Genomic DNA, 20173 nt, shown 5'->3' on the forward strand with positions numbered 1-20173 from the left:
TAAATGTTCGTTCTTCACAGTGCATGTACAAAATCAGGTTTGTTTCATTTGATGATTTAATCTTTTTCTATTTAAATATGATGAACGGAGTCCGTAAACTTCTAAGATGAACGGAGTCTGCAAATTAAATTCTCTTTTGGTTAGATTTAATATTTTTTGTTGTTGTTTAAAAACGAATATTTTGTTAACAAGTATTCAATTTTATTTTTGTATAGGAATTGCTTTCAATTGCTTTTAATCTCACCCGTTGATTCAATCTATATTCTCAAACTCATCATTTTCTCATAGGACTTACTTAATGCTAATTAAAAACGAATAACACATTTTTAATGCAATTAAAAACGAATGACACACTGTTAATGGCAATTAAGAACGTAGTTAATGGCTTGAAATTGTAGTTAATTGCAATTGAAAACTTTTAACCTGCATATTTTCGTATATGAATTGCTTTTAATTGCTTTTAAAAGTGTGCACTAATTACTCTACCAATAACTACCTAATAAAAGCAATTGTGGCGAACTTATATCAATTTGTCACGAAAAACTTAATACACGGATAAGTTAATCGAATATGATATATATCAAATATGCTCCAATGACAAAAAATAACCACGAAAAATATGTTAAACACATTTGTCACGCTATATAGAAGAGCTTTGCATCAATATGCACAGGAAATTTAGCAAAAAAAATATTGCATCACGAAAAAAATTGATGCAAAGCATTTTTTGTTAAATTTTTTGTTTCCATTATTTACGGTAATGAAACTTTTTTGATGCTCTCTGTTTGGACTATTCAATTGCTTTTATGCACTATTCAGTTTTATTTTCGTATAAGAATTGCTTTTAATTGCTTTTATACATTATGCACTAATTACTCTACCAATTACTATCTATTAAAAGCAATTATGACGTGGTTATCGCACAAATCGAATTACTGATTTTATGGCTGCAATAGCTTTAATTGCTTTAATCGCCCTATTAATAGCTTTACCAATTACGCCCTATTAAGAGCAATGATTCAATTTTATGCTAATCAATTACCATTGCTCTAATTGCTTTTATGGCTGCAATGAATAGTAATTATTAACAATAGAAGACTATGATCATTCACATTTGAAACTAACAAAGAGAATTGTCAATTACCTATTTAAATACCACTTAGTTGTGAGAATACAACCATTCTCTACTTTAACCAAATATAACTGTTTCTTGCACTTGCTAATATGGCAAACATTTTCACCCCCGTTTCAGCTGTGACAGGTGGAAAGAAGGATTTGAAGTTGATTGTCTGTGTGGCCCATATATGGCTGATCCGTGATAAGGAAAATTCAGACGATATCATCTTCATGAACATGATATTGGTTGATGAGAAGGTATATTATATAAATCGATTGTATAAATAAATGATCCTTTTTTCAAGTTGCCACTACGATAACATATACTATGGTTTATGTTAATGACATGTTATTTTTTGTTTAGCGAGGACGGATCCATGCCACTGTTCATAAGTTCCTTGTGCCAACGATTCAAGGAACGATTGAAGAAGGAGGAACATATAAGCTAGAGAATGTCATGGTAGGATTTAATGAGGGGAATTACAAACTCTTGCCACACAAGCACAAACTTAATATGGAATTGGTGTAAGGCTTGGATCAAGTTTCAAAGGAGTCAATTTTTGTTTGTTTTATTTGTAATGACTATTAACAAGAGTTACTTTAAGAGATGAGTTGAATACGTAAAAAAAAAAGACAGGTTGATGATAACCAATGATGAATGTGAAAATACTAATGTCACTTCAAATGTCGTTTTTATAGTATTTTGTCATGTATGATAACTAATGTAAAATGTATGGTTTTCAAACTATATTAATGTCATGATGATATGATTATTGTAATACATTTTTATCATGTGAATATTTCATATTTTTTTATTATTATGATATAACTTATTCGTACATATTTTAGTCGGTAGGACCCGTGCGGAGCACGGTCGATGGTCTAGTATAATACTAAGGTTCACAATGCATGCTCATTATGAAACCCTAAACCTAAACCTAATCCTGCCTTTTTTGAGAGGTTTAAAAAATCTTTCTGAAAAAAGTCTCTGCAGGGAGTTGAACTCGCGACTCATAGCCTCCATTCTAGCACTTTAACCACTTGACCAGTAGCTGTTTTAGTGTTATAATATAGCTTCCACTAATACATTATGATTGAAATGAATGAATAGCATATCATGAACAAACCAACAATGAATTAATACAGCAGTTGATATCAACAATTAAAAAGAATACACAAGGTCAAGTAATAGAAGGCACAATTAACTTTTAATTTCACGTTATGCTTTTTGTTTCATTTTACGTTATACCTCCTTCACACATTCTTTACATGTTTATTATGGATTATGGATGGATGGATTCATTTCTATCACAACCTTTGAACTGCTTTTTTTTTTTTTTTATTCCGTAACTCATTTTTTAATTATGACCATACACTCACTCATTATATATACAACCACTAATATGATCTCAATATTTTTAGTTTCTACATTGAAAACATTGTGTATAAATATGTGATTTTGTGCATCATATTTTGGGTTTTGTTCATCATCACTTTCAAGTAACAATTGGATAGTTTATCTTCAATTTTGTATTGTTGTTTTTCCACTCACTTTTACTCTTCATCTTTTGATTATCAAAGTCTAAAACAAGAGTGTTCTATTTGTGGATTGGAGTTTGCAATAGGACAAGCTTTAGGTGGCTACATGAGGAGACATAGAGCTTCAAATATGAAAGGAAATAACAATATTCACAATTCTAATAATACTATGTGGTGGTAGTAGTCTTGATTCGCTGCAAAAGATGAAAGCTAGAAACCAGTGAGTTTTGGTGTTGGATTTGGATTTGAATCCATTTTTCAATATTTCTTGGTATTAATTATATGACGATTTATTCATTAGTGTATGTACAATTTTTCTCTTATCTCTTGATTATTAACTGGTACAATTTTTCTCTTATCTCTTGATTATTAACTGGTTTCTATGATATGATAATTGATAGGGAGTCAAGTTACTCTTAGATTGATCAAATAGTTAAGCTTCAAATGTTTATTAGTCTATTTTTCGAACTTTCTTTTATATATTTTTTTATTCCTTAATGTGTATGTGGATTTTTGATTTTTTTTGTGAATTAGGATAAATGATGCTTCTATTTTTTATTTTGTTGCATCATTGATGGTGAGGAAGAAGCTTATTAAAAATGGTTGTTTATCGTCACTTTCTCCATGAAACTATTGGATGATTCCTCTTCAATTTGGTGTTATAGTTTTTCTTCTCTTTTTTACTCTTTATTTTTTGGCTATTAATTAATACAAATTGGTAATATAAATAAAGGGTATATTTATAAATAATACTGTTTTTTTTATAAAGGTGAAGACAAGTGTCTACCATTTTTTCGTATAAAAATAATAATAAACATATTACTCCAAGTATAATGATAGAGATAAACATTGTGTATGTGTAATTAAGATAAAGATAGATAAAATTGAGATGAATAAAGAATAGCGTCTCTAAAAACAATATATAGAGAAGGTTAAATGATATGATCCACGTTACACATCTATCTCTCTATCTTCTATATATTTATATATCTTTGAATTTGTACATCTAAAAAAAAATTACACTATTAATTAACATCTTGACTTTCCAATTATCTTTGAAGAATTAAAGAATTAATTAATTATCAAATTGAATAGTTTCCTCCACTATTGAAAAAAAAAAAAAAGGAACTTCCCATTCTGCATGTCACACAAAATGAAAGGAGAAAACAAAGACTTACTTGACAGTTAGTACTATATACCTCAAAGAAAAATATGTATGCTACAATTAATAAATAATTAAATCCATATGTCCACATAAAATAAATAAAAAACGTATACACTAATCAAATTGTTAGAAAATTTAGGAAAAGTCAGTCCTAACATGATAAGAAGATTAAAATGATTATGATATCCAAAAAAAGTTCCATTCATTAGATTGGAAACTCTAAAAATGAACGTTTTAATTTTTTCAATAAAATCTTGCCCCAACTTATCTTATATATGCATGATTGCCCAACTCTACTACCATGATCATTTATGCTTTTCTGCTTTGTTAAGGTGATGTGGTTCTCCTTTTACTTTCCTTTCCTTATTTTTTGTGTTTGGGTATACATTTTCGGTCCATAAATTGGTTTTTTTTTTTAAGGAAGGTCCGTAAATTGGTTGATATGTTTTCTCAAAAAGAAGTTCATATATCCCACACATATAGCATATAAGATTATACATAGAGACCACATTATTTTCTTAGACTAATACATTTTTATTTTCATATTTTATCCATAACAACAGAGAGAGGTGTGATCACTAAGATGTACTTTCAAGGTTTGATACTTACTATTAAAATTTGCTTTTAGGATTTACACATATGCAATTTGTATGACCCGTGCGGCAGCACGGGTGCAAGGACTAGTATTAATGTATGTGCGTGATTAGGGGAAAGTTAGAGAGAGAGGCTCTGCCTTCTCTCTAGGGTTTTCTTCAACAAAAATGCCAACCCCTCCATTTTATTGGAGAACCCCCTTCCGAAATGGAAGTTTTCCCCTTCTCATGAAAGGTTCCTTTTGTTACTTGCTTGCCCCTCTCAATCCAAATTCCATCCTCCTTACCATGTCATCACCATCACATATTTTGCTGCCAGTGATCCAGATCCACAAAACCTCTTCATTCACACGATCTCTCTCTCTTTTGCTCGAAACACAATCTCTGTCTCTACTAAGCGTCCCCCACCGGAACCGCCACCTCATGTGAAACAAATCTTCCACTTTGGTCTACCAGATCTGCCATCGCCATCTATTTTGAAATTTGTCTCGGCACCCTATCCACCATCGCTGCCCAGCCTTGTACGGCCGCCGCGAAAGTCTCTTGACAAATTTCAAATAGATTTGAAGGCTGTCCTGCTTCGAGGGTTGTGTTTCTATCGTCCGTTGCTGTAACACCCCGTTTTCCCAACATAAAAATTCCATCATAAATCAGAGTATTTTAAATCATAACAGAGTGTCACATACTTCTTGAAAAATCATAAAATAGATAATAATAATTATCCTTCAGGTTCAACATCATAAAATCTGAAACTACGCAGCGGAAAATAGTTCATCATGAATAAACTCTTGGCACGCAGGCCTTATCAAAAATCTCATAAAATAGTTCAATACTTAATCATAAAAAGGGTTCATAAAAGACATGTAAGGAATAGATATGAAAGCAAGCCCCATCCCGTTACGTATCAGAGCACCTAGACACAAAGTGAGGAGTCCACTCACGAACACTTCTAGTCTTTATTACCTGCAAGTTACCCATACGAAGGGCAACATTTTCAAGCAGAAGGGGTGAGATTTCACAGTCAATAAATTAAGCATGTAATTCAGTAAAATGCATTTAGCAACATAAAACATTATTAACGTATCAAACATTTATCATTTAGCATATTACCATTTCATAATCAAATACCATCATCATATATCATCATCATTAAATATCATGTTCAACTTAACACTTGACTTGACAACACGACTCAACTTGACAACGCAACTCTTATCAACTTAACAACTTAACAACTTTAAACCATCGTGAAACTTCTTGATATGCAAATGCATGTGGTACCATTCAGCAACGTAAATGAGCGTAATTAGGCTCTCGACATGTGAGCACAAGGCTGCTGGGCCTAAAGCCCCCAACTTTAATGAGCACAAAGGCTGCCGGGCCTAAAGCCCCCAACTTTAATGAGCACAAAGGCTGCAGGGCCTAAAGCCCCCAACTTTAATGAGCACAAAGGCTGCCGGGCCTAAAGCCCCCAACTTTAATGAGTATGCAATGGACTCAATCTTCCAACAACTTAGACAACAACGTGAACATCTTATACAACTCATAATCATGGACAACTTCTTAAATTCAGACAGACTTAGACCGACTCATGCAACTTCAAGACATTAACAGTCAACAGCAGAAAAACAGCAGCAAGATACAGCATATAATAATACTTGAATGCATTAACACCATCTAAGGAATGAATTACATCAGCATAAATATCATAAAGCAACATAATATCACTCATGCATCATCACTACTAATCTCAGTCACCTGAACAGACTTCTGGAACTTCTGGAAGTATCCTAAACAACCCTCTTTCTTACTTCTAAGGTCAACTCACGACTACACGTGCGAAAGGATCGCATCGGGACAATTTTGGGCAACTAACAGCCTAACTCGCCGTGGCGAGTAACTTTGCTCGCAATGGCGAGCAAAGCGTGCACTCTGGGATTCCTAAAGTCCTTGCTTGCAATGGCGAGCTATCCTGCTCGTAGTTGCGAGTTGTGTTGCTCGCAGTGGCGAGCTCTGGTTCCTAGCTCGCAGTTGCGAGTGTTCTTGATCGCAGTTGCGAGCGATGAATGTCAGTACGGCCAGAAACCTAAAAATTACAACTTTTCACCTATCTTCATGATTCTTTCATCCAAATAGCATCTAATTATCATCTTAGGCAATATCTAAGGTCTGTACACTAATTTTGCATCAATCTAACATCTTTTCATGGTTCAATCATCAAAATCGGTCTTAAACCTAATTCCCAATTCTCACCAAAACTCAACCTAATCATGCTAAATTCATTCTACAGAATTATATCCTTAATAATATTGAAAGTTAGTCTCACCCTTACCTGGTAATTGAAGAAAATCGATAGCCTCCTCTTGTTCTTCTCTCTTTCTGACTTTTTCTCCCTTTTCTCCAAAAACGTACGTTCTGTCTAAAACTTTTCTCAACCTAACTCCTTCTATTTATAACCTCACTCTAATTTCTCTTTACACCTCTAAAAATGCTCTTTTCACATCACAGCCCAAATTCTAATATTTTTATTTTATTTTCATATCTTATTTTATTTAATAATAAAATAAGTCATAACAACATAACAACTTCACAACATCATATACCCCACATAATTTATTTATAAATCATATAAACCACTCAACTTCATGAATCATAAAATTCACACATATCAATCATGAAAATCACTTAAATCATATATATAAATATATTTCTAAATAATCAAATAATTAAGACGGGCGTTACAGTTGCCGAGACCTCCATGGGTGTTTCTTGGCCACTTGAGTTCGGGTTTATCTTTGTGTTTGTGTTTGTTGTTGCTGTTTTTGTATGTAATTTATGTTGTTCTGTGTATCGTGGTTTGTATTCTGTTTTTATGTTTAATTGGATTTAAGCTTTTGCGTGAATGGAGCTTGGATAGTAGGTGTCACACAAGTTCTGTTGGCCTTTATGAGGATGATTCCAGTTTCACTATCTTTTGCCTTCATCAACTGATTTTTGTCTAGCGAGACAAAGTGAAAAAATCCGAGACCATGTGTAGTCGAAATGTGCGTGATGAGGCAGAAGAAATGATCCGTAATTGGATAGGAAAAAAGACTCTGGATTCTCACATCTCCTTTGTCAGCTTTAGACGATAGAAGTTGTTGATGAATGAGTTATTAGGTTATGAAATTTGGTTTATGTTCTCATGTTTGTCTCCAAGGCTTATGTGTACTGCAAATCCTGTTGTTATAGGTTTTTTTCCCTTGTATTGGTTCTTCAAAATTGTTGGGGAATACCCCTTCAATGCTAACTCTAGCTGCTTGTAATCCTCTCTATTTTATGAAATGTTAAAGCTATTGTTTACCGTCAAAAAAAAAAATAACCACTACAAGGAGTAACGACAATTGTTATGAAAATAATAATTTATTAACCACAATAAGAAATCAATTTCATCCATTGACACTGAGATATCATGAACATTTTAGATTAAACGACACCATCTATAAATTGGTCATTTCCCTTTCATAAGACTTCATCACTTCATATTTCATCTTTAGTGTGTGTCGGTGTGTCGTTAAGGGGAGAAGGGGAAATAAACCAATTTGTGCGTGTTCGCCATTGTGGCTTCTTCAACGAGTCTGTGTATGTGAAAATCATAAACTTTCAAGATCCTTATGTTGAATGGTTAAATGTTTCTGCCGAAAGTTTTAATCATTTAATATTTTACATGAAAGTTTTAATCAATTAAATTTCCAAATTTATCTGTTAATTGAATTTCAAGTTACTTTGATTCTTTTTTCATGAATTTGAGGATTAGACAAAAAAAAAGTTATATATTCTCTAAGCTAGCTGGTACAAAATTGTTTATGTCTAAAAAAAATACTTGTACATAACTGAACACATCTTTCATTCATAACTAGAAGAAATATATTCATAATAAGTCGAACGGTTCCTACATTTTATCACTTACTCTCAATTTATTCCTTATATTTACCGAATATCTATCAAATTGGTTCCTACTAGAATGAATACAACTTACCAGAATTTGAACAAAATATAGTCACCCTAAACTCCAAAACCCTTTCTCATTTGATCAATATAAGGTTGTCCTTTAATCATCACAATTTGCAGCTCAAATATGCTTGGAGAAGAAAATTAGTCTCTCTGTAACTATATAATGAGCTTGGTAAAGAATATTGGGAAGGAAGAATGGAGAAGAAGATTTGATAAGAAGTTTGGGTTTCTTAAAGTGAAAGCAAAAAATTGCATTTTTTATGTTGTAAATGAGAAGAAAAGATAGAAATAATAGAAGCAAAATATAGAACTTGTAAAATAAATTATGTCGATTTATTTCGCCTTATTTAATTCATTCTTACTATATAGTGATGCATTCCTAAAAAATAACTACCAAATTGTTCTCAATTTTTTTTTTCTATTTGTTCTTCAGTTGTTTTTGTTTCTCTTCAAACTATGATGTCATTTCTTCTATTTTCTGACACTCTTCTAGAACCTGAGCCTCAACCTCTTTCAATTTCATTTCTATATCGTGTGTCTTTTCACGTTCACTTGCTAACTCTTGATTTAGCAAATGAATGTCAAAAGATACATGATATAAAAATGAAAGAGATTCAAACCCAGCTTCGGGAATAGCTTCACAAAAGAGAAGAAACAGAAACACAATTTAAATAGACACAAAGACGACTCGAAAAACTAATTGAAATTAAACTTGAGAAAAACTTGACATTCTTTTTAAGAATGCATCATTTTACGGTAAGTATGGTTTTTTTTTTTGATAAGCCAAAAGCAAAATGACATCCAAAAGAATTGTGTCTAACTAAGTTGAGACCCTACTCTAATATGTTGTCAATTGCTCATATATATTATTAAAAAAAGGAAAAATTACATAAAAACTGGGGGGACATAAAACCTGACCCAGTCAACAACCCTAACGGGCAAAACAAAAATACAAAAGATCCACACAGTAGATCCAACCCTAAACAAATCTAACAATTAAGCGCGGGCCTAAAGTTTGGCTAATGAATCGATCGTCAGCACAAAATTGAATCACGTGCCATCAACTCCCTACAATAACAACATGAAGCATTAACGACTCTTTCGAGTCCACACAGTCCCATGTCAATCAAATAGATGCATAGGATGCGAAACCACGAACAAATCTTTAAAGAGTGTGGAATGGATTCGACCGCCAGCACGGTAACTAACGAATCCACACGCACCAACCATTTGTTTCGCCAATCCACAACAAATTAATAGCCATTTCTTGCCCAACATTCTGAAATCAATCATTACTGAGTTGAGGATGATAGCAAGCACCAAAACAACCGCGTTGTGTGGTGACAAACCATACCTAAAGAGAACTGCATTTCTCAACAGATATGGACGAATCAGAAATCAAGAGGTGATACGTCAACACAACAACGACGAGTTCACGACGGCATAACACTCAGAACCTCAAATCACAGTAACAGAACTGTAACCAGACGCCGGCAAAACTGCTGTACGCACCAGAGCACAAAACAGAATACGGCGGCGGCAGCCGGAACGGAATGAACATAGCAGTCCGCGACCAGGACGACGACAACTTCTCAACCCATATCCGACAGCGACGGAGAACAACCATGTCCTTCTAGAACTGAACAAAGGACCACAAACGGCGGTGAAGGCCACCGGATAGAACTCTAGCAATGCGACACGTACAAAGTGTAGAGGTGGTGCGACAGTGACGCGAGCACACCACCCACACAAGCCGCTACATTTTGGTGGAGATCTGTTTGGATGTTTATGGAGAAGGAGAAGATTGGTTGTTTAGTGAGAAAAATATAATAAATAAACGACATTTATTTTACAAGTTTATTAGTCAAGTATTTTTATTTTTTCATTAATTGATCCTTGTGTTTTGAACACATATATAGACTGGACAATTTTCTAGTGCCATAATATTTCAACTTACCATGATCAAAGATTTGAAACTACGAATAACAAACATATACTTTTCTTGAATTTTGACAAAAAATTTCTGAGTAAGAGTTTGAAATGTATTCTTAGCAACACTTATTTTAACTTAGTCTTTTAAACACTCACTTATTAATATTATTAGGTGAAATATAAGTAGGTCACTCCACTTTAAAAATGAACCCGGTACGATGCTAGCATTATTATTAATTTTTTTAGTAGTCAACCTTTTTTCTTACGTTTATTTATTATTTGTGGACATACTAAATTTATTCAGTTTGATTGAGTGAAATAATTAGGAGAAATAATTAGTATTGCATCACATTTTTTATTTCTTGATGATATATGTGTTTTTTTTTTGAAAACATCTCTGAACTCTACACATTTAACTAAATTAATCTCACTACCAAAAAAAATTAATCTAGTTATTATGATTTAAGAATATCAAAATCGAACATGTTAGAAAGAATACTAGTGGTTAAAATAAATAAAACAAATCACTGCCAATATTTTTTCTTATTCTAAAATAAAAATCTAACCTGTCACAAGAAACATATTATAAAGAATATGATGTAGAATATGATGTTAAGTGACAGACCGTAGCAAAGTAAATTATAATAAGGGTTAAATATGTTTTTGATCCCTATAAAATGGCGACCTTCTAAGTTTAGTCCTTACTTAATTTTAATAGTTTTTTTAATCCCTACAAACAAAAATTTACTTATAATTTTAGTCCCTGCTAAAATAAATTTTGTTTAATTATCCTTAAACTCTTAAATTTTTGGGTTAATTAAGTAAATGGTCCCTATAAATATTCAGAATTTTGTTTTTTGTCCCTACAAAATAAAATCACACTTTTTAGTCCCTATAAAATTTTCCATCAACATTTTTAGTCCCTATAAAAATTTTTCATCGGCATTTTTAGTCCCTGTAAAAAATTTCCATCAACATTTTTGGTCCCTAAAATGCTTAAGGAAAATGTCACATGGACTAAAAAGTTTGATATTATTTTGTAAGGACTGAAAACAAAACTGTGAATATTTATAGGGACTAAAAACTTAATTAACCCTAAATTTTTTAACGATTTTTTTTATACAAGTTTAGAACACTATGAAAGGTTCATTTACTAAAATCTATAATTTTTTAACATGAAATAAATTAAATATGAATTTTTTAAAACGACAAAAGTTTAAGATATAAGTAACAAAAATATGGACGTAGAAATCAAATTTTTGCGATATTTTTTTTGGAGGACCTTTTAATAACGTTCTTAACACGCCTGTAAAAAATTGTTGTAAAACTTAAGAGTTTAAGCATAAATTAAAAAAATTTGGATTGAGTAAGGACTAATACTGAGTGCAGAAATTTTTTGTAGGGATTAAAAATGCTATTAAAATTAAGTAAGGACTAAACTTACAAGGTCGCAATTTTGTAGGGACCAAAAACATAATTAACCCTTATAATAATAATAATAATAATAACAACAACATAAAAAACAAATTTAATATACTTATCATACAAACATAATTTATAAGGACATCCATTATCATCTAAATCATTTCTAATTCACCAATTATGATTTTCATGTTTTATAAAAATTATTTTTTTACTTGAAGTAATTAGTCACTTACATATTTTACAACTTCGAGTCACAAGTCCATGTCTGCACCGAGACCATAATTTCTCTTGTTCTAGATATCATTCTTACGATCTAACTTTTGAAAACGTACATAGACCCGCATTTTGTGAACCCAATGTGCAAAAATTAGTCGAATCCAACCGTGAACGGAGGTGCAGTTGCAAATCTACGGTGTGTGATTGGTTTAGGGAAAACGAAAATAGCTCAAAACTTTCGCCAATTTTGAGCATGGAATGAAAAGGTTCAACCAATAGCTGTTTTATTTGGGAATGAACATGGTTGGAACTGAATTTGTGATGTTCGTGAACCCATAGGTAATCGAACCAAGGAGAGAAATGATAACCACACCATTTATTTAGTAAGAAAGGTTTGTCTAAGTGAAAGAAAATTGGATGCCCGGAAATTAGAGGGGAAGTGGGTCGTGTAATTTAATTAGTGAGAAGCAAACTGAGTACGTGGCTTGTTTTTAGGATCGAAATAGATATTTCATTGGATAGATAGTGAAAAATAAGGCTTGTATGAAGCTTATAACCGGTACACGAACACGTTCAACAATCATGGAGTTAAGAATTTGTCAAAGAATACTAAGTCAAAACTTAGGGTCTGGCTCAGCTATTTTGGCAGAACTTTATGCTGCTATGATGCCATAAAAATTGCCTCAATTGAAATAGTTTGTGGTTAGAAACAGATTCAAGAATCGTGATGAATTAGACACTTTCTTCTCAAGTTTTATAGTTTCTTGGTGTATAAGAAACACATGGTTTAACTTTTTAGTGAGAATTAGACAAATGAATTTTATTGTTACCCGTAATTATCGAGAGGGAAACTCATGTGCTAATCAACTTTTAAATTTGGGTAGATTTGTTAATTTTTTAGATTGGTTTTGTTTCAATCCCCAATCTCTCTTTCGCATCTTCTTTTTATTTCAATGATATTATGGTGATGATTGTTGCATCACTTTTGCCAAAAAATAATATATTATAATTGTTCTCATTTTTATTTAAAAGATAAGAAAAATACTAAGTTTAGTAAAAAAGAAATAAGAAATTGAACTAATTGATTAACGACAATTTTTTTTTTGAAACAATTAACGACAAATATTTTATACACTTCAACAACTTCTTAAGTTACTTGTTTCTAGGGAAACTACTTGAATGACATTGAAGTATGGAAAAATAATAGTTAGTATATTATAATTATTCTCATTTTTATTTCAAAGATATTAAATAAAATATCAAGTATAACTAAGTTTCTCAAGTTTATATTGGATTGGAATAAAAGTGCTAGAGCATAAAGAAAAGAGCTGCAAGAGAAAATGTGTGATGTTTGATGAACTACAAACAAAAAATTTAACTTAAGATTTCCGAAAATAATTCAATTCCAGAAAAAATTCATATGCTGGAAATGTGTAGAGGTGAAGTTGAAATAGTAGTAAAAAAATTTAAATAACAAAAGGATATAATTGACATTTACAATAATCTGTAGGGGTAAAGAATTAATTGTAAGGGTGCATGGTATAATTTCCGAAAGATTACGGTAGGTGGGTTGCATAGTAGTTGGTTTAGGCCTTTTGGGCATTTGGACAAGTACACAATTGAAAGATAAGATTATACTTCACACCCTATAAGTTGCTTTCTATACTCCATGAACCATATGATTTTTTTATATTTTTTTTTAAAAAGCACCTCTTAATAAAAATTTAAATAAAAAATCAAATTCATTTGTAAAAACCACTGAACAATCCCAAACTGAAGAATTTATTCTAGATTTTTCATTTTCGAATAATGCAGAACAAAAAAAGTTTTATAAGACAAAAACCTTCGCTCTTGATAAAAAAGAGGAAAATATAAAAGTTTTATTAATGTGTTTGTCAAGAGTGATTCTTTTCTCTTGCTTATCTCCCCATGCGATGAAAATTTAAGGATGTGTGGTTCTTGATAAAAAAATGTGTGTATATTGGTTAATTTTTGAAGAAATTATTTTTGCTGTAGAAAACTAGTTTGGTAAAAAGATTTCATTGATAAAAATAAATTGTTGGTTTGATGAAAAAACAAAATAGTGTCATAAACTTATTATGATGAGTTGATTTTGTTGTACTCATACAATCAAATCCAGAATAAAACAAAACTAAAATAATTTTGGAAAAGAATAAAGGTTGCTTTAGGAACTCAACTAACCAAGCGGACTCGAGAAGTTAAACATAACTTGATAGCAATCTTCTTTTTTTGGCTTACAAAACTTGAAATTGATTTCATATAAAATACAAAACTTTGGAAATTGATTTCATATAAAATGTTAAGACCATTATTATCATTGCAAACGTGGTTATGGTTAATTATATATATTTTATATTATATAAACTAGACTTTTGACCCGTGCGGTATAGCGTTAGATCATTATATTATTTAATAACCAACAATGAATTAGTTATTAACATATGACAATATATTAATAAAGCATTTAATAACCAACAATGAATTAGTTATTAGTTATTAACATATGACTTTTGTACCCTCACATGTATGACATTTTTATCAAATGTTTCAGATGCTCCAAAACTTGATAGACGATCCTTCAAAGAACCTTCGTACATTGCAAAGATTAGCCCACACTCTTTACAAATTGTGTGGGTCACCTCTTTTTTTTGGTAGGTCATCTCTGAGTCATGGCGAAACATCAAATAGCCTTAGTAATCCACCACAATCACTTCTGTCTCAATGCTCATGAGAGCAATTCTACAAAATCCAAGCCAAGTGAAATTTTATTTTCATATGAATTAAAAGCAAGTGTTTGAACTTACCATTTTTTAAAATAAAATACCTTAAAACTTTGTACCAAAAAAAAAAAACCTTAAAACTTAGTACATACTAGAACTCAATTAATTGTCGGTAACTTTGTGAGTAATCTTTTAGTAATCACCCAAGTTATGCAAATCATCTCTGAAGTATAACTTACCATTTTTCTTTTCAACCATTACCTTGGTTTCAATTTCATTGGAACGCAATGTTACATATGTAGCATTAACAACTATCAACTCACACTCTAAAGCATGTTTCTAATCAGGGACGGACCCACGTTTGTGAGGCTGTGGGCCTGGGCCCTCACTACTTAATTTTTTTTTTAAAAATACCCCATATACTCTTAATAATTGAATGGAAGTGCAGTCAACAAGTCAATAGTGGCCCACACTTAATTATAAATTCATCTTAATGCTAATAAAACAATTTTCCAATCCCAAATTGAAACAAAAGCACACGACAGAGAGAGAAAAAAAACTCAGTGAAACGTACAAAGCGACAACAAGAACATCTCCTGCTAGCTACTGCATCGATCCTTGGACACAACACAATACACATGGTTTCAAAGACATAGGTACAAGCTCTTCTCATTTAATCTCTTTTTGGGTTATTGAATTGAATTTTGATATTGAAATTGGAAATCCCTCTTGATCAACCTTGTTTCTAGGTTTAGATAATCCCTCTATTGATTGGTCTTTCTGGGTTGTTGAATAGAATCTTTATAAGTTATAACCTCTATTAATCACTAAAGTAAGTTATTGTGAAATTTTAGGTTATAATGTTTATGTTATATGTAATGTATTGGTTGTTAAATAGGGGGTTTTTGTATTAGTTCATGTCATGTGCTGTGCGTGTAATTTTTAGCTACAGGAGCAAACTTTCTTGCTTTAAAATAATGGATTATTAGTTAATATAAGGATAAATATTATATATACAAAAGTTTTGCTTTTGCTTGTTTCTATTTGCAGTAGTTAGCAATGAAAAAGTTTTACAAAAGGAAGCCACCTTCCCCTTCGGAGGAATCGTCCACTCATCGAGCACTTCATGAATGTAGAAGTATAAAATTGGGTCCATCCTTGGAAGAAAAGTTTTCGGAATTTGATTTGGAACCGCCAGTGCTGAAAGAGCTTTCTCTCCTATGAGTATTATCAAGAATCGGATGCGAAATCGCATGGGAGACGAATGGTTAAATAATTGTTTGGTTACTTATATTGAGGGTGATATTTTAGTTGGCATTGAAAATGAGAAAATTATTCAACGTTTCCAAAATATGAACAACCGTAGAGGAGAATTATGATGTATATGTAAGCTTTGGTTTGTTTCTTCTTGGCGAGGTCTTGGCCTAGCCCCCCTCCTTTTTTGTACTTGTTTTTTGTTGAACATATTTTGGTGATGTCTCTCTATTGGCCTACACTACTAAAAATTCCTGGGTTCGTCCCTGATTCCTAATTATGAATTTTTTCTGTTTATAATTTAAAAAACAAATCTTTACCGCCAAATCACAGTCGCATTCAACCTTAATATAAAAAACAGTAGCATAAAATCTTATTTCTCTTGTATATTTTGACAAAAAATTTCAGATTATAATTTAAACAACAAATATTTAAAACCAAATCATAGTAGCATAAAATCTTAATATAAAAAACCATAACGTAAGTTCGCATATTGGACAGGTTTGCTCACATAGCCGGATTGAAAGGGACACCATCATCATTTTGATCTGTTAGTTTCAGAAGAAAAATGTTATTAACAAATAAGTTAGTAATAGAAAACGCTGTTGTCAAGCAAATCAAAAAAGGAAAATTAGAATCATGATTAAGTGGAAACAAACATATACAAACAACCGTTTAAGCTAGTAAAGCATATACAACCACTTGATTGTTGGTTACAGTGACAAAAATCCACCAATTCTCAATTAAAATTGCAAATAAAAAAGCAACAAAGGCCCTGTCAAAGAACAACAGAGCTTGGATGCAAGTAACATGCTTCAATAAACCAAAGCTAAAGACCCATATGTAAAAAGGCTTTGAGTTAAAGGGTATCAACACCTATTTGTAGGGAGAAACATATCAATTTATATATATTTGATAATATGAAAGTTAAAAAATGTGTATAGCTCATAATTAAAAACCAGGAAAAATAATTAATACTAAATTAGGCAATGAGAGAAGGAAGCAATGAACTATATGATTGAGACAAAGAATTTGTCTGCAGATATAATAAACAAATAGTAGTGAAATCGGTACCTTGATAGCAAATTGAATATTCTTCTTTTTAGTGTTTTGGCCATAAAAGATGATTTCACTTCTCATCCCAAGCAATATGAGAAAGAAATCCAAGTTCAAAACTTGATGGTGATGAAACTTCTGGTAGTGTCAATTTGATTTGGATTTTAGAGGTGACGGAGAAACACGGTGTCCTAGCTGTCATTATTAAAGAAGGAAAAAATGGAGATCTAAGAAGTACCTGCTGGAAAACGATTTAGCATATACTAATATCATTAACAATTATACAATTATTGTCATTGCAAAGTGAGGTGAATACCAAAAAAAGATAAAGAATAGGTCAATACCTTATATTTGTTTAATCAAAAGTGCGGTTGTTGATTGCTTGCAATAGGAACGTGGAATATCAGTTTTTTCTTGATACATTTTTCTACTGCCAGGCGCGCCTCTTTTGTTCCTGTATGTTGTTTTCAGTTCTGCTTTTTTGACAGCACTTTAGGGACTGTTGTTTTATATACGACTAATTTATTCATTTCCATAGAAATAGGACATTTTGATAAGCTGGAACATTTTGATAAACATGAAACAATTTATTTTGATAAGTATGAAACGATTAATATAATTAGGAAACGATTTTTGTTTTGTTTTTCAACAAAAATAGGATAATTAGGTTGGAAAGGATTTTGATTTGTTTTTAATAAAAAAAAATAGGTTTGCTTTGTTTTTCATAAAAAATAGGGTAATTAGTTTAGTTTAGGTTTCATAAAAAAATAGGGGATGATTTTCTTTTGTTTTTAATAAAAAATGGGAGTGAAAATAGGATTGGATTGGATTTAGGTGTGACGTGTTGTTTTGTTCAAAGGAATAGGAGCGATTTAGAGGAGTGATTTGTTGCTTTTAGGGGTAATACAGTAATATTAAGCATTATGGTTAGGTTAAAATTAGGGCAAAAGTTAGCTTCCGGGTTAACTTTAATAAATAGTAGATATATATTATATATAGAAGATAACAAATGTACAAAAAGAATGAAGCAAATGAGGTGACAAAACATAAACCCATAAACAAAAAAAGAGCATCACTAACACATCGCCGGACTAAAAGGCTAACTCCATCACCAAAATAACAAGACGGAAAAAACCTCCACCCTCAAATTGACCAAAACCAAATACATGATGAACCAAACCACAAGAAAATCAGGAAACATACCGAAAATTCGTTCAAAGGCCCCAAACATGACACTACATAGAAAGTTGTCATTTAACCGAGAATATGTTCCACCATCCACTCATAGTGAAAACAAGACGAACCAGATGATATATTGGCCTGAAAAATCAATACCATAACCACATCTAGAATCCTACCGGAAGAAAACACTAGATCATTAGATGCGAACCAAGGGTTAACTTGCTATTAAGTCCCTTCTTTACTGGAGAGCTTCATACAATGTGCGTGTGAACTAAAAAAGTGTTGATAAGTATCGTAAGATGCACCTAATGTAGTAATGTTGGAGTTGTTAATCCATTCATAGCCTCTTTTTATCTATGTCATTCCCCCAAACCCACCAAATTATATATCACTCTTCTTTTGATGAATTTACGATATATTTCGTTTAATTATTCACTATATGTTTTTTTTTTGAGAGAATTTTTCACTGTATGTTTTGTTAGGTCAAATATTTTTTTCTACAATGTACTAATAAATGAACCACTTCATGAGTTTATTTGGTCTTTGAGAAAATTACACTCACCTCCCTTGAACTTTGTGAAAATAACACTAACACCCCCTCCAGTTTTCAAACTTGCACTAACCTCCCTTAAGTTTTCCTCAAATATACAAACACCTCCCTTACTATTAACTCAGTTACTTTTTCCGTTAGTATTTTTTCATGGATGTTTATCAACGTGTTCTACTGTTCTTGTTTGCAGGCTTTCACTGTTATGCTGTTAAATTGATTTCTAATGACATCGACAATTAAATTTTGATTTAATTAACGTAATAAAATATAATTTTAATTAAGAAAGTAAGCGTCAAAGAACTGGAATTAAAGGTTCAAATAAAGGATTAGTAATGGATTAAATTGATGATTATATCGGAGAGAGCATAATCATATAATCACATATTATTAGATTAAGAATAAGAGCAAAAGTGAGAATGAAATGAGGTTGCCAAGAATCAGTGTGAAATTAAAAAGCCATAACCTATGGTTTCTTGAATGTTTGATCTGATACTCATTTGAATTTGAATTTGGTTTCTTGAATGAATTCAAGTTCAACAATGGAGGCTTGCTCCCATTAATAGTTAATTGAATATTCTAAAAAAAAGTTAACGGAAAACTTAACGGTGTTAATAACAAGGAAGGTGTTTGTCTATTTAAGAAAAATTAAAGGAAGGTTAATGTAAGTTTCAAAACTAGATGGGGTGTTAGTGTTATTTTCATAGACCTCGGGGGAGGTGAATGTAATTTTCTCTTGGTCTTTTATATACTTATTGAACCTATAATTAAGATAATCATGAGTTGTATTCCACAAAAAAGGCATGAGTTTGAATGGACAATTTTTTTACGTACAATATAACAAAAATATGGACAATGTACCAATTTAATACTAAATTCAAAATCCCAAACAGTTATTATTTAAAACTAGTATTCGCCCCGTGAGTTTAACTCAATTGGTAAGAACAATGTATAATATATGCAAGGTTCGAGGTTCAAACTCATACATAAAAAAAAAACTATCATTCATTATTTAATTTAATTCTAAAAAAAAAAATGTGTGATTGAATCACAAATGGAAAAATGAAATTTAAACCGTGTTCTTGCCATTTAGCAAAGTTGGTCTTGGTCGTCGTGGTACGTTTTCTTCATGAGTTGAGCTGCTGGTACGTACACACGTTTTCCTGATTTTACGTGTCACATGGGACCTAGTACTTTACTATTATCATGTTTTTCATGCTATGAATCATGTCATCACAATCATCAATCATATGATTGGTACTTTGGCTTAATTATTTTATCCACAAATATGTCATGTGATTGGAGGAGTCTTTATCTAGTTTTAAATTTTAATTTCTTTTGTGTAATTTGTGTCTACTGTAGTTTTTCTAAGAAGGGTATGGAATGAATTAACCCTTTCAAGACATAACTTACA

At 31.6% G+C, this 20173-nt stretch overlaps 1 protein-coding gene and 3 long non-coding RNA genes across 6 annotated transcripts; 2 read left to right on the top strand and 2 right to left on the bottom strand.

The window, feature by feature from the left end:
* The first annotated feature begins 1224 nt into the window (after window positions 1–1224).
* On the top strand, window positions 1225–1645 carry LOC146924968 (uncharacterized). The gene is made up of 2 exons (XM_085711905.1): window positions 1225–1362; window positions 1481–1645. Exons 1-2 carry the CDS (start codon window positions 1225–1227, stop codon window positions 1643–1645), a joined length of 303 nt encoding a protein of 100 aa, XP_085568031.1.
* Window positions 1646–2447: 802 nt separating this feature from the next.
* Window positions 2448–3307, top strand: LOC146924969 (uncharacterized). Its single transcript, XR_015010328.1, has 2 exons — window positions 2448–2875; window positions 3190–3307. It is a non-coding gene; the product is annotated as an uncharacterized LOC146924969 (long non-coding RNA).
* Window positions 3308–9252: 5945 nt separating this feature from the next.
* LOC146924970 (uncharacterized) lies at window positions 9253–12394 on the bottom strand. The gene is made up of 2 exons (XR_015010329.1): window positions 11997–12394; window positions 9253–10180 (listed from the first exon to the last, which is right to left on the bottom strand). It is a non-coding gene; the product is annotated as an uncharacterized LOC146924970 (long non-coding RNA).
* Window positions 12395–14117: 1723 nt separating this feature from the next.
* On the bottom strand, window positions 14118–18574 carry LOC146924971 (uncharacterized). 3 transcript variants are annotated; one of them, XR_015010332.1, is made up of 4 exons: window positions 17375–18574; window positions 17049–17271; window positions 14873–16522; window positions 14118–14739 (listed from the first exon to the last, which is right to left on the bottom strand). It is a non-coding gene; the product is annotated as an uncharacterized LOC146924971 (long non-coding RNA). The 3 variants fall into 3 exon arrangements; XR_015010330.1 differs by lacking the exon at window positions 14118–14739 and having other exon boundaries at window positions 16320–16522; window positions 17375–17503; window positions 18234–18560; XR_015010331.1 differs by lacking the exon at window positions 14118–14739 and having other exon boundaries at window positions 16320–16522; window positions 17049–17268; window positions 17375–18557.
* Between the last annotated feature and the right edge of the window lie 1599 nt (window positions 18575–20173).

The sequence above is a fragment of the Medicago sativa genome, chromosome 5 (assembly GCF_051527215.1).
Source record: "Medicago sativa cultivar Bolivia chromosome 5, Bolivia_mono, whole genome shotgun sequence".
Classification (NCBI taxonomy): Eukaryota; Viridiplantae; Streptophyta; class Magnoliopsida; order Fabales; family Fabaceae; genus Medicago; species Medicago sativa.